The 15,528-nt window shown below is 49.1% G+C and overlaps 1 protein-coding gene across 1 annotated transcript in view; it reads right to left on the bottom strand.

Moving 5' to 3' along the window:
- LOC311236802 (sodium- and chloride-dependent betaine transporter-like) overlaps positions 1–15,528 on the bottom strand; it is a 45,594-nt gene that overhangs the window by 27,507 nt on the left and 2,559 nt on the right. Inside the window, exon 3 of the mRNA XM_084324567.1 lies at positions 15,081–15,168. Within this exon, the coding sequence (XP_084180693.1) occupies positions 15,081–15,168 (88 nt within the window). The remainder of the gene's footprint in view (positions 1–15,080; positions 15,169–15,528) is intronic.

Below are 15,528 nucleotides of genomic sequence, written 5' to 3'. Positions count from 1 at the left end.
CAATTGTTAAGGGAATGCAGACTGTTGTAGCTTGGACTGGGGTCCTTATAACAATAACTTGACAACACATGGTAGCTGCAGCTATTTGGGACAGCTCTGTTGCTGTACAAAATAACCTCTAAAACACTGCTAGAATACACAAGCAGTTAGGGTGCGCTGTGTTAATGTTACAATGTACAGTCGCGCGAAATAACATTATGAATAAAACGCCCGAAATAACATAACGTTACAATGTACAGTTGACAGCTGGGCTGTGTTAACGTTACAATGTACAGTTTCTGACAGCTGGGCTCGCGAAATAACGTTATGGCATTATGCTCGGTGCTGCTCGAGGCAGGAGAGATGAGGCGGGGCATGGGGGCTGCTGCTGCTCGGTGCTGCTCGGGCTGCTGCTCGAGACAGACAGACAGCCCAGACTGGAGAGATACACGGTGCTGCGCGCAGGCTGCTCCTCGGCCGCTGCTCGGTGCTGCTCCCCGGGCTCGAGACAGACAGCCAGACAGGAGGGATATACATGGTGCTGCGCGCGGGCTGTAGGTTACACTGCAGTCTGACAGTCTACTGCGCATGGGCGTTGAGCAACAACGGCTCCGCGCAGATTACACGACTGTTGTCGGCGAGTTTTGGCGCTACTCCAAAACGGAAAACACAATTTAGCGTTTTCAGTAGGGCCACAACGTATCAGCCAAAAACGGCATTTCTATGTAAAAGGGACAGCAAACGTATTCAAAAACGTATAAAAACGAGCACAAAAACACTGTGTGTAACAAGCACCTAAGGTGATGGATGCCTCGGGGTCTTGGCCAAGATTGCAGTGACTGCTCTACATGCACCACCGAGGCCTTGGATCAGTTACTTACCGTCGTCTGTCCGTGGTCCTGTCAACTGACGTGTCAACGCGGTTTCATTGCTGGGTTAAGTACTTCTATTCTATTCACATAATATGCTTACTTCATATATCTACTCTATTCACATATATGCTTACCACTTGTATCTATTGCTATGTCCGCCCACTACAATCACATGAGCTGTCTAACGCCTGTCCCGTCTCCCTGTCCCCCTGTGAGTTGCTGTCCTGGAGTGCTGACCGGAGTGTCGGACGTCCCGTGATGAAGGCCGGGAGGATGCGACCCTCTCTGCGTGCCCTCCTGTCTCCGGAGGTCTCGTAGTGGTGACCGGAGTGCCGGACGTTCCGCGATGATGTCGGGGAGTTCGCGACCCTCTCTGCGCCGCCCCCTATCTCTCTGTCTCCGGCTGTCCCTGAGCAATGACCGGAGTGTTGAATGTCCCGTGATTAAGACGGGGAGGACGCGACCCTCTTTGCGCCGCCCCTGTGCCTCAAATAGATTCGCTATCAGCTCTATCTTCAATCTTTCAAAATGGTCAGTTGCTATCGCTATCAGCTCTATCTTTAATTTTTCAAAATGTTCAGTTGCTATTGCATGCACTCATCTGTGTTTCACTACACACTTGAGTGCATGCTTACCAACTATTAGTCTGCAACACTAGTATCACCGACATCTAAGAAGGGAGATCCCCCCTTGAATGGCCCTTCTAAGGTTTCTCTCCTCCACACTGCCTGTGGAGCATTTTTCCCTATTGTTAGGTTTTAGTGAGTTTTTCCTTATCTTCGCGTGGGGTATGTCTGGGAGTGCTTGCATTCTTTCATTTATTTGCATTTATTTTAAATTTGTTGGACCTTATGGTGTTCTTGTTCTGTTCTTGACTTATTGTTATGTTTTCTTCTTGACTTGTTTAAAGAACACTTGTACGGCCCATGGGTACATTAACGTGTGTTGTCGGGCCTTATAAATAAATATGATTTGATTTGATTTGGTCTTGCCCGCAACAATGTGCAAATACAATAGTAATAATATATAATAGAATCCAATAGAACGACATTGTGCAATAAAACAAGTAAACAGAGTAGGGCATATCGGTATATGTACATGAGTTATTTACAGAGCATGGTAGGACATGCTAGGTCCTGTGGTAGTGCAATACACTGTTAGCTACGGATGAGGCACTGGGTCTTTATGTACATGCTATATTATACAATCTCAAGTTATACTATACTATTCTTAAAGTGACCTTTCCTTTTGTAAAGTGGCCATAAGTGTGAACGTGTGCAGCATGAGTGTGTGCTTGCTCATGTTAAAGTGGCTGCTAGTGTGTGAGCGTGTACAGTGTGTGTGTGTGTTGTGTGTGTGCTCATGTGTGCTTGTGTGTGGAGAGTTCAGTGTTCAAGGCTCTGATGGCCTGGGGGAAGAAGCTGAGCCGAAGTCTCTCTGTCCTAGTAGCTGTTGTTCGCAGGCGTCTACCTGACCTCAGCAGCATGAACAGGCTGTTGTTGGGGTGGTGAGGGTCTTTCATTATTCTGCAGGCTCTGGATTTGCACCTCTTGTTGTATAGAAGCTGCAGGGGTGGTAGTGCAATACCCGTGGTACGCTCGGCTGAGCACACCACTCTCTGTAGGGCCTTCCTGTGCCGTGCTGTTTCCATACCAGGCAGTGATGTTTCCAGTCAAGATGCTCTCTACAGCTCCGGAGTAGAAGGACTGGAGTATCTTCCCAGATACTCTGAACTTCCTTAACTGTCTCAGGTGGTAGAGGCGCTGCTTCGCCTTTTTTACGACTGAGTCTATGTGTGTTGTCCATGTCAGATCCTCTGAGATGTGGACCCCCAGGTACTTAAAGCTGCTCACCCTGTCCACGGTAGCCCCGTTTATCCTCAGTGGTGTGTGTGTCTCCTGCTGTCCTCTCCTATAATCCACGATCAGCTCCTTGGTTTTACCAATGTTCAGGAGCAGGCTGTTGTCCTGGCACCAGCATTCCAGTACCTCAACCTCCTCCCGGTAGGCCTTTTCGTTGTTGTCAGAGATCAGCCCCACCACCACTGTGTCATCCGCAAACTTCACTATGGAGTTGGAGCTGAACTTGGCCACACAGTCGTGTGTGTATAGTGAGTACAGCAGGGGGCTCAGAACACAGCCCTGGGGGGACCCGATGCTCAGGGTGATGGTGTTGGAGGTCTGACCCCCCACCCTGACCGCCTGGGGCCTTTCGCTCAGAAAGTCCAGTATCCAGGCGCTCAGAGCGGAGCTCAGACCCAGCTCGATCAGCTTGTCCACCAGTCTGGTGGGGACTATGGTGTGGAACGCTGAGCTGTAGTCAATGAACAACAGTCTCACATAGCCCCCCTTCTGGCGGTCAAGTTGAGAGAGGGTGCTGTGCAGTACTTGGGAGACCGCATCATCAGTGGACCTGTTTGGCCTGTATGCAAATTGCATAGGGTCCATATCACTGGGGAGGGAGGCACAAATGTGATCCTTGACCAGCCTCTCAAAACATTTCATGGCCACAGAGGTGAGTGCCACCGGTCTGTAGTCATTGAGACATGTTGGGGAGGGTTTCTTTGGTACAGGGATGATGGTAGACATCTTGAAGCAGGCAGGGACCACTGACTCCGCCAGGGATCGATTAAATATGGCGGTGAACACAGGGGCTAGCTGGTTAGCACAGGACTTAAGTATGCGTCCTGTTATTCCATCTGGGCCAGCAGCTTTTCTGGTGTTCACCTGCATAAATGCTCTTCTCACAATGTGTACCGACAATGAGAGAGCGTCCCCGCCCCCCCGTGGATGCCCCCCCCCCCCCCCCCTCCACAACAGCCGGCGCACCAGTGACGTCACTAGCCGTTGAGCTAGCGGCGCCACTGTCTGCCACAAACCGAGCGTAGAAAGAGTTGAGTTTGTCCGCGAGAGAGGCGTCGTCGCTCCCCATTAAGGGGGCGCTGACTTTGTCAGTTATCGTCCTCAGTCCCCGCCATAAGCCTCTTGTGTCATTTTGTGCCATTTGTGTCTCCATTTTGTCAGCATACGTCCGTTTTGCAAGTTTTACAGCCTTGCGCAGAGTATAGACTGTAGCCTTCTACTCCTCCATGTTTCCTGACTCTCTGCCCAGGTTGTAGGCAGTGGTGCGTGATTTCAGAGCTGCTCTGATAGTACTGTCCACCCACGGTTTCTGGTTTGGGAAGACCCGCACCTTTTTTGTTGGGACAATACTATCCGCGAGTGTTGTTATGAAGCACACAACGCTGTCCGCGAACTCGCTGACGTCACTGGCGCTTCCTTGAAACATCCCCCAGTCTACGTCCTCGAGAGTGTCCTGCAGCGTGGCCGTGGTCATTGTGACCGCGGTAAACTCTCGGGGTAGGTGGAAAGGGCGACATTGAATGGAGAGATGTTCCATGTCCGGGGAGCATGAACGGGAGAGTACCTTTACCTCCTTGGGGTTAACCCAACCGTTGTTGGTAATGAGGCAGACACCCCCGCCGATGCTCTTACCGGAGGCTTCCGTGTGATCCGCTCGGAAGACGGTGAAGGAGTCCGAGGGAGAGACGCTGTGGTCCAGAGTCGCTGGCTTCAGCCATGTCTCCGTGAAGCACATAACGTTACAGTCTCTCATCTCTCGCTGGAATCGGACCCTCGCTCTCAAATCGTCCATCCTACCCTCCAACGAACGTGCATTCGCCAGAAAGATGGATGGGATTGCCGGGCGGTAAGCAGATGTTTTTAACCTCAGCCTGATTCCTCCTCTCTTTCCTCTGTGCTTCTTCTTGCCGACTCCTTTGTCCTTATCCCGCCTGATCTCCGATGGCCAATCTTGGCATAAAGTGTCTCTAAACTCCTCTTTAAGTCCAGAGTTTAGGTCAATAAGTGACTGGCGGTCGTATGACGTCCCCGCCAGTGATGTTTCCATAAAAAAAGTAGTAAAAATAAACATAATGACTAAAAGTGTGCACAATCGTTGCTGAGCGAAACAGACGGCGACTAACCTGAGCCGCGCGAGCAGGGCTGAGTCGTCCGCAAACAGGTCCTGTAGACCTTTTTCTAACATGACAACATATATAGTACATTCTAAAGGGGCCCCTGTTCATTTCCTATTGCTACTGTATTATTTCCTAATACAGTAGCTTACTGGGGCCAAGGCTGTTCCCCTAGCAACAAAATACTTCGGAAAATGTCTATAGACACTGTATCAACTTGACAATAACATTCTAAATGTACCCAAGTGTTTCCTATTGGAGTGTTCGATAACACCAAAGCTCACACTCCTACGCAGAGCTGCCTCTATGCCTGTACAGTATGTCACAGCCTGCTAAACACCTCTGTCTCTACGCCTATATGTCACAGCCTGTTAAACACCTCTGTCTCTACGCCTATGTCACAGCCTGCTAAAGTCCTATGTCTCTACGCCTATATGTCACAGCCTGCTAAACACCTCTGTCTCTATGCCTGTACACCACAGCCTGCTAAACACCTCTGTCTCTATGCCTGTATGTCACAGCCAAGGTAAATATTTTCTGTGTAAGGAAACCATACCTTTATGGCTATGTTCATCATTGTTTCCTGGGGGACCCTGATGGAAACAAGACAAACGTCTTTCTCAGGTCTGCATCCCCTTAACAATTGTGTGTATTGAGCCGTACTGTATTGTACCCATTCTGCAATCTGTTAAATAAAGTTTTCATTCATTCATCCATGGACACAGTGAATAAACAAGGCTGCACAGACACTGGGAAATACAATTATTTAACTTTTTTCAACATCTTTTCGGTTCTTATTTATAAAAGAGACAAAAATATGGGGGGAACATATAATATAATTAATTCAATATTAAAAAAGAAATACGAGTATAGGTAGCACCGGTTAGTTTACTTCCTGTTTGGGCTGAGATGTTTGACAGTGGAATGCAATTGGAACATTGTCCAATTCTCTCTGTAGGATCAAAGCTACAGTAACAGGAAATAAACTGGGGTTCAAACTGTTCCCTAGTAACAAAATTCTGCTGAAACTGTCTGTTACAAAGGGTCAGATTAAACCGAATATATATATTTATTGCCTGAGATCCCATGTATAATATTTGTATATCGTTTGATATCCCTTGTATATTCTTTGTACAATATACACTGAATATCCCTTTAGTCTACAGGACAGACCATAATATTCGTTCTCCTATTGGAAGCGATCCCCTGGCGCCAGTGCCTTACCCCCTAGAGCTGACTTCAAAGGTACCGACGAGATATGTCTGTACATGCCCAGCTTCTGCCCATGAATACGGCTACTGAAATACGAATGGTACTATTTGTTCACCGTGCACATAAATAGGGCGCAAGAAATGTAGAATTCCTCTTAGCCTCTTAGTCCCTTGTCCCGTTCAGTCTCGTTCAGTTCCAGTTATCCAAGCAACGTCTCACCCACTACGCAACGTGGGCAGAGCAGGGCTCGCATTGCCCCAAGATAGAGTCTTGTGTTATCCTAATACGTTCGTTTAACGTATCGTTCTCTATTTATTAGTAAACCTTCATTACGAGTCAAAGACCACGTGAAGTGGGTAATTGTGCGTCTACATAGAGCACTTAATTGCCGCGTGCTAATAGGATAGTAGTAACGTCAAGTTCAACCGTGACCCACCGCGCACCACGGAGGATTTACACCCCGCCAGCAGTGCCACTTTCCGGCAGGGATTATTATTCTTCATTGCTTTGACCAAGCTGCTGGAGCAGAGAACCGCCTACCCCACTGCTACGGTGGGATCTACACCTGTTCGTGAGGACACCACACTCGAGCCCGTCTCTGTCGTACCAGAGGCTCCACGGCTTTCACCTACGCGGAGCGCACCCTGGGACCAGGCTGCCTCTCCCCGCTGACTCAGGGAGTAACACACCGTCTCCAGGTGCCTTGCTGGAGCTCCGTGGACCATTGACTTTCATAGAGCATTGCCCCCCCCTGCTGGCTTACAACCGGTAGTACACCCCCCCTTCCCAGAGTACCACAGATCTAATTCCTAACATTCCATATTGATTACTTACGTACATTCTTTCCCTTATAAGCGCAATCTAAGTAATGTAACAATATCTTTTGATGTAATAAATATTCTAAATGAGTATTTGTGTGGAAACCGTGTTATTGTGGAAGTGTTCTAATCTAATATACCTTTGTACGGTATTGGCCAGTAATGTACAAGACGGTAGTGATTTAATGATATCAATACTTGATTAATACAGTCAGGGAATTGTACCCCTCAGTTACAATTGGTCCTTCGAGCCGGAGATAATAATTAGCGTAATATTAATATAATATTAATATTGACATGGCCGATGACGAACACTCCACAAACGGTTCTCCTAAGCTAGATCGCCCGCAGCGCAGACGGCAGCCACCTCCCTATCTAGAGGCATACTCTGTCAGTCCAATACCTAGCTTTAAAGGGAAGTTAAACGCGGAAAAAGTAGAAAGTAAAATTATGTCCGACCCTAACAACCAGGTTACCCCGACCACAGAGGCCCTAGTGGGTTCTAATGTAACTGACCAAGCCCACGGTGGGGACCAGGAGGGAACTGACACGACTTTACCCCCAGACAATACCGAAGAAATAGTCCCCGATCAGCCCCGGGAGGAAGACAACCCTAAAGAGACGCGCACCCAGGAGACGGATCTCCTCGGTACGCAACCGGAGAACGGATCTCCAACAAGTACTGCCGGGAGCTGATCGCCCCGAACGGCGTCTTCCCCCAGCGAGGCGGACAAGATGCTGGCGCAAGCACTCATCGCCACCCTGGCAGCCTCCACCGAACGCGATCGACTTCAAGCGCAACAGACGTGCGAGCGCGAACATTTTGCAGGCGAGCGAGAGCGCTTCCAGGCGCAACAAAGGAGTGAAGACGACCGAATAAGACTGGAGACCAGACGCCTCCAGACAGAAGAGAACATTGAGAGAAGCCGCGCCGACGTCGCAAATGCACAGCTCCACGCCGCCCATGCCAGCGCCAATGCCCAGCGCGACGTCGCCAACGCACAGCGCGACGCTGCGCAGGCCAGTGCCAATGCGCAGCGCGACATCGCCAATGCCCAGCGCGAAGCCGCGCGCGACGCAGCCCATGCCCGGCGCGAGGCAGAGCGCGACCGGCTGCAGGCGGAGCTGATGGACAAACTGGTTGCCATGGCGACACCCCCTCACTCCGCACGGAGCTCCCAGAGATCGTCAAGATATGGGTCTAGGACACATTCCCCTACCCGACGAAGCGACCCGGGACCCCGCCAACAGGAGGATCCTGTCCACGTCTCCGAACCCCCTCCCCGGCCGGTCCATACGAGACCTAGCAACCGGGAAGAACCGGACCACGCCGAGAGACTGAACAGAAGACTCCAGGTCCTAGCAGAGGGAGAGGAGGAGGAGGAGGAGGAGTGTCAAGCCGACCAGCAGCAACGTGCTCTGGCCCAGGAGGCCCAGTACAGCCCCGACCAGCAGCAACGTACTCAGGACCAGGAGGTCCAGTACAGCCCAGAAGTCAGCCCCGAGGCCCTGCGCTACAAACCCCCGACTCAACTCACGGGTGAGTTTGACGCACCGTCAGCCCCGAGGAACAGCACCTGGGTACCCGACCTTCGGTACCCGACCTTCGGTACCCACCAAGTACCAGCCCAAGACGACACGCAAGAGGAGACTCGCCTAGGAGGCCTCTCCCCCAACACTCACCGATGTGCCAGTCATCCATGACATCATACATTGGCACACCGACGTTTCAAGACCTCACCCATGAGAATCGAGCACAGTATACGGAGCTCCGGATGTGCTTAGAGACAATGATGGTGGATGTCGCTGATGAACGCCACAAGTATGCAATATTACTGCAGCACCTGAAAGTGCCCCGAGCGCACAATATAGCGCTAGCCTATGCCACCTCTACGACCCCATACACAGCGGCTCTAGCAGCGCTGGACCAGAGATATGGACGTATATGGGATTACGTAATAGAAGAGATAAGGCATATTGACCGCTTACCCCCAGCAACAGACAATCGCTCACTAGACGACCTGTCTATAAAAGTACAGTCCCTGGTAGGGATGCTGGGAGCGCAACGAGAAAAGGGTATGCACGAGCTATACGCCAACTCTAACGTCGAGAGGATTTTAGAGAAGCTGCCGCCCGCCAGACAGGAGCGCTTCAGGCGGCAAAGAGACCACCGTGATCCTAACGGTCCAGAACCATCCCTCCTAGACTTGGCCGACTTCCTGGCGAGAGAAGTCAGCAGCCTACGATTGGATACGTTCGTGCGGAGCACACCAAGCTCCAGAGAGGGACCTAGGAGAGTAAACGATGGCCGAAGATCGGTGACTGTTATGCACCAAGCCGAATCAGTACCGCAGCACCAGAACCACAACACCCCCTCGACGAAAGAGGACCAGTGGAAGATTGAGTGCCAGTACTGTGAGGGAGAACATCGGCTCTACCAGTGCGAAGATTTCAAGAAGCTGACCACGGATGATGTGAGCCAGTGGGTCAAGGACCACCGCCGCTGCTTCCGCTGCGCGCACAGCCACCTAGCAGCTGAGTGCCGCTTGAAAAAGAAGTGCAGCAGGTGCGGTGGCACCCACTTGGAGGTCCTGCATGACATCAACAGGCGTCAGCCAGGACAACAGAGTGGGCCCGTCGCGGTAATGTACCATGCCGAGGCGGTGGCACCAGAACCAAAGTTCCACCAGACCGCTCCCTGGTGTCCCGACTGCTACGGCAGACACTGGGAGTCAAGGTGCGACTCGTACCATATAGAGTCTACGTCACCACCCACAGGAGTGCTCCACATTGACCAGCACAGCGGGACCCCCCGTGTGCTCCTCAAAGTGGTCAGAGTGCTCCTGAGCCACGAGGACAAGGTCCTGGACACTTACGCCGTCCTGGACGATGGGTCCGAAAAGACTCTCCTCCTCGCTTCCGCAGCAGCCCAGTTGGGCCTGCAAGGTGTCAAAGATACGATGACCATACGCACCATCAGAAGGGACCAGAAGACCATAAAGGGTGAAAAGGTCTCCTTCGAGATAGCAGCGGTGGACCAGCCCGAGAAGCAGTATAGTATAAGCAACGTCTTCACCAGCCACGACATAGGCCTGTCGCAGTACACCTACCCCATCCCACAGCTGATGGCTAAGTATGGGCACCTACATCAACTACCTATACCGCTTATCGACGGCGCCACACCGACCCTGCTCATCGGCTCCGACCACGCGGACCTCATTCTCCCAATTGAGGCGGCCCACGTCGGACCCAAAGGATGCCCAGTCGCGGTTCAGACCCGACTGGGATGGACGCTCCAAGGCCCCCTTTATCTTTCCTTTATCTTTCCTCTACGGACTTGACAGTCAACCCACGTCTACAAGCTGCCTACACACAGAGGCGAGCGACACCGGCCTCTCCCCCGTACAGCAGAGGCTATTGACATTAAGCGAGAGGCCCGTGAGAGAACCGTGGGTACCAGAGGGAGTTCGGAACTCCACCCCCCTCAGCTGCGCTCCAGACGTAGCTGACCTCGAACCCAGCACCCCAAGCGACTCCTTGACGGGGCGGCCGGGACCGGCCCCTCCTCACACGGGGTACAGAGCGAACAAGAGAAACAGACAGAGGAGGAGAAAGCACAGCCAAGCACAGATCAAAGCAGTCTCAGGCCCGCTTCCTCCTAAGCCCCCCTTCATCCCGTCCAGTCGTCATGACCATAGACCAGTCACCACCCCGAGCTGCGTGGCCGGCCGGCCGCGTAAGCAAAGTGACCACCGGTGCCGACGGAAAGGTCAGAGTGGCAGAAGCGCTCGGCCAAGGGCGGATCTACAACCGACCCATGGCGAGGCTGATAAGAGTCGCCAAGGCTCCCCGACTCGCCTAATGACGACCATGACCCCTGACTTTGTGAACTGCCCGACCCCTCACAGACATTGAGTAGTGGACAGTGCGGTTAATCTGTCTCTGCTTAGCTAATTAGGTGGGACTAATTAGGGGGCGGCTGTTACAAAGGGTCAGATTAAACCGAATATATATATTTATTGCCTGAGATCCCATGTATAATATTTGTATATCGTTTGATATCCCTTGTATATTCTTTGTACAATATACACTGAATATCCCTTTAGTCTACAGGACAGACCATAATATTCGTTCTCCTATTGGAAGCGATCCCCTGGCGCCAGTGCCTTACCCCCTAGAGCTGACTTCAAAGGTACCGACGAGATATGTCTGTACATGCCCAGCTTCTGCCCATGAATACGGCTACTGAAATACGAATGGTACTATTTGTTCACCGTGCACATAAATAGGGTGCAAGAAATGTAGAATTCCTCTTAGCCTCTTAGTCCCTTGTCCCGTTCAGTCTCGTTCAGTTCCAGTTATCCAAGCAACGTCTCACCCACTACGCAACGTGGGCAGAGCAGGGCTCGCATTGCCCCAAGATAGAGTCTCGTGTTATCCTAATACGTTCGTTTAATGTATCGTTCTCTATTTATTAGTAAACCTTCATTACGAGTCAAAGACCACGTGAAGTGGGTAATTGTGCGTCTACATAGAGCACTTAATTGCCGCGGCGCGTGCTAATAGGATAGTAGTAACGCCAAGTTCAACCGTGACCCACCGCGCACCACGGAGGATTTACACCCCGCCAGCAGTGCCACTTTCCGGCAAGGATTATTATTCTTCATTGCTTTGACCAAGCTGCTGGAGCAGAGAACCGCCTACCCCACTGCTACGGTGGGATCTACACCTGTTCGTGAGGACACCACACTCGAGCCCGTCTCTGTCGTACCAGAGGCTCCACGGCTTTCACCTACGCGGAGCGCACCCTGGGACCAGGCTGCCTCTCCCCGCTGACTCAGGGAGTAACACACCGTCTCCAGGTGCCTTGCTGGAGCTCCGTGGACCATTGACTTTCATAGAGCATTGCCCCCCCCTGCTGGCTTACAACCGGTAGTACACCCCCCCTTCCCAGAGTACCACAGATCTAATTCCTAACATTCCATATTGATTACTTACGTACATTCTTTCCCTTATAAGCGCAATCTAAGTAATGTAACAATATCTTTTGATGTAATAAATATTCTAAATTAGTATTTGTGTGGAAACCGTGTTATTGTGGAAGTGTTCTAATCTAATATACCTTTGTACGGTATTGGCCAGTAATGTACAAGACGGTAGTGATTTAATGATATCAATACTTGATTAATACAGTCAGGGAATTGTACCCCTCAGTTACACTGTCTATAGCCAAATGCTGGTATAGATTCTGAAGTAACAATTTATGTTCATATGGCCAATAGATTTGATATTATAGTGTATTTTTGATTGATTAGTAATAGTTATTTCAACAGTATTATAGCATTATTCAGAATGGCTAGTTGACCACAGTTTGGCTTGACCTTTGCAAACCTGATTAAGTTGACACACACACACCCACACACTATCTCACCACCCAGGAGCCAGAATGAGTGAATTACCATGTTAATGTCTAGAACGAAAGTCAGCCTTTGTGATCAAATAAATGTATTGTCATTATGCTATGTGGACCAGTCGACTCCAGTACCAGGTACGGGGGTCGAGAAAGTGTTTAAATACTAAACATTAGAACAGACTACAGACCCAAGCTGTCCGTGTCACTGAGAGATTCTTTTGTATCCTGTGAATTTGCTGTATTCTACCGCTGATGCCCTGCTGAATAAATCGTCTGAGAACCTGAAGCCATTGACTTTCAACTTGTATCCAGCATCTGCTTTCTTGCCCTGATTGGTAATTTCATAATCGTTGTTTACAAAGTCACAGCTGATTTGTAACCTCAATTCTACCTGAGGTCAGTACATGACACTTTGGTAGGTAAACAAACAAACTTCTAATTTTAAAGTGGATGGGTGAATAGAATAGACGACATTCCTGCCCAGAAACAAGTAAGACACATGTGGTGCAATCAATGACAACAAAACCTCAAACAGACACACAGTACAACAGACACATGGTACAATGACAACAGGACCCCACATCAATATAAATATATATTGAATATAATAAGTAGCAAGAGGTAGTTATACTGAATAGAATAAGTAACATGAGGTAGTTCTACTGGATAGAATAAGTAGTATGAGGTGGTTCTACTGGGGTACTTGAATAATACTAAATAAGCAGAACAAGTTGGATAGTAATACATGTGAACATGTGGTTAAACCCTAGTCTTCAATTATGTGTAGTATTTACATCATTGGTATCTAATTTCATTATTTATTTTTTTCCATTTGATGCCGGAAATTCCACTCAGAAAGGGTTAAAAATGTCCACGCACGAATAACATGTATGGAGCCAATGAAAAAAGCTTATCAGACGCTATCAGTGCCGTGACGTCACTGCAGGTAACTTTTCCCTACCTCTCATACACTACACTAGCGCGGAAAGCCATTTCCTTGATGCAAAATGGACGCCTTACAAGACGAAAATGGGTTTAATCGTCGGAGAGACTTTGATGGACCAGCTACTACTGCATTTTTGGTTGAAACAAAGGTAGTTATAAGGTTTTTAATGTGGTAAAAAAAGAACTACATTTACCACTAGACAGCCTGTTGTTCAGTACGCAGCGCTATTGGCTGTCGCCTTATCCCCGTCACGGGTCATAGTACCAAGCTAGCTAGCTAACGTTAACGTTGGCATTATGTCTGCTGTCGTGAACCATTTTTTTTTTAAATCTTTTTCCCCCTCCATTTTCCTCCGATTTTCTCCCATCCCAATGTTAGTCGTTATGCCAATTCCCAATCCCCTTCCTGGTCGCTGCGCACTTACCCCCCACAGTCGGTCTGGGAGAGTGGAGGCTATCACGTGCTTACTCCGACACACGTCCAGCCAATCAACCGCTTCTTTTCACCTGGCAGCGCGGATTCTCATTGAGAGGGCGTAGCGTGTGGAAGGATCACACTATCCCACTCAAGTCCTATCCGCGCTTAGCAGGCGCCCCGACCGAACTGTAGGAGTCGCTGTTTACAACGACCAGGACCCACCCCGCCAGCTTCTCCCACCCTCTAATACTGCCAATTGTATTAGTGTGAACGGCCAGCCAAGCTGGTGACAACCCCGGAGCTGTGAGCTGGATTCAAACAGGCGAATCTAGCCGCTCCGGGGTTTGGTGACGAACCCAATCTCCGTTACGCCACCTGACCGCTGTCGTGAACCATTTTAAATCGGGGCATGTAGAGGAGTTTCGGGAACGGGTAAAATGTGCAGGTCCTCTTCTCAGACCTGTGGGGCAAAGCACTGCACGCATCATGCTGGCTAGCAAGCTAGCTAGCTACACGTCACGGCATGTTGATACGATAGTAGCCCCTTTTGTGACTTTGATGCACTCGGTGCTACCACGTGGTGCTACCACGATAGCTAACTAACGTTAACGTTACAAGCTCAAACACCTTATAACTATTACTACTGTCGTGTCCATAAGTTCCCTGGCAGAATACTTTGTTTGTGAGGACAAATGTATACAGGAGTTAGGAGTTTCGAGAATGCCAGCTAGCAAGCTAGCTAACTACTAACGTTATAAACTATACACAATATGTACAACGACACAATGATTTACATTAGTATTTACAAATATGGTAACGTGGTTGTGGCTTTTACAAATAGTGGTTAGCTTTAGAGATAAATGGCTATGATCACGGAGTGTTAGGTGAAACAGATACTAGCCACAGATTCCTCAGCTAGTAGTAACAAGAAGGCTCTTTGCTTCCTGCCACTACCTGCGTGTGATTCTCAGCGCCCATGCTGCCCTGATACCTGGTGTGACGTCATCATTTCGCTGACACACGCACACTATGAAACATGGAATAAAATATGGACGTGCGTAGTGGTTGTGGATGGGCGGACAAAATGTTTGATAAAAACGCTAAAACTGGGTCAATTTATAGCTTGCAAGCTATAACACTGACGAAGGAATATGTAATTCCGAAACATGTTTGTTTCAGGCTGCCATTAAATACTTGAACCTGAGAGTGCTGGTCTAGCTTCACTGCTTCTTTTTTATATAATACTTAATGGGATTTCAGCACCCAGTGTCGAATCTTGAGAGCGCGGTCTAACTTGACATTTTCCCTCTTCATGAAAGTCACATTTGGCCTAGTCCACATTGTTTATTGAACAAAAATACAACCTGCAAGTGGGCCTTTAAGCATATTTGAGCATTTGGAAAAGCGCTACATAACTCTGATGTATTATTATTATTATTATTATTACCTGAATAGGTAGTAGAGGGTCCAGGTCAACACTGTGTTGTTGTAGGAACAGATGATGAATGACAGCACTACGGTGGTCAGGCCTACTCCTGGATACAGAGGACAAAACTAAATGATTAATTTCTAAACATATTCCAAAACATTCTATATTAACTTTTGGTGGAAAATGTTACCTGAGGTTCACTGCTCAAGATTGAAAAGGTCCAACCTTTTATATAATTTGAAATGTTACTATTTTGAGTGCATCTTCTCAGGCTTGAATAAAGGTTTCTCATTGTAGCATCAGGTGGTCTCCTCCCCATCATGTTTACTTGTTTAGCTGCAGTGGGTCCATCCATCCCAAAAAACACTTTTGCCACAACATGATAGAGACATGCACTTTGACACTGTGATAAATATTAGTGCAAATATCACACCAATTGGCCTGATGATGGCGCTACAATCAAAAG

The sequence above is a fragment of the Notolepis coatsorum genome (genome assembly GCF_963971535.1).
Source record: "Notolepis coatsorum genome assembly, chromosome: 11".
Classification (NCBI taxonomy): domain Eukaryota; kingdom Metazoa; phylum Chordata; class Actinopteri; order Aulopiformes; family Paralepididae; genus Notolepis; species Notolepis coatsorum.
The sequence above is the reverse complement of the archived record's forward strand: the minus strand, read 5'-3'. Positions and strand labels throughout refer to the sequence as shown.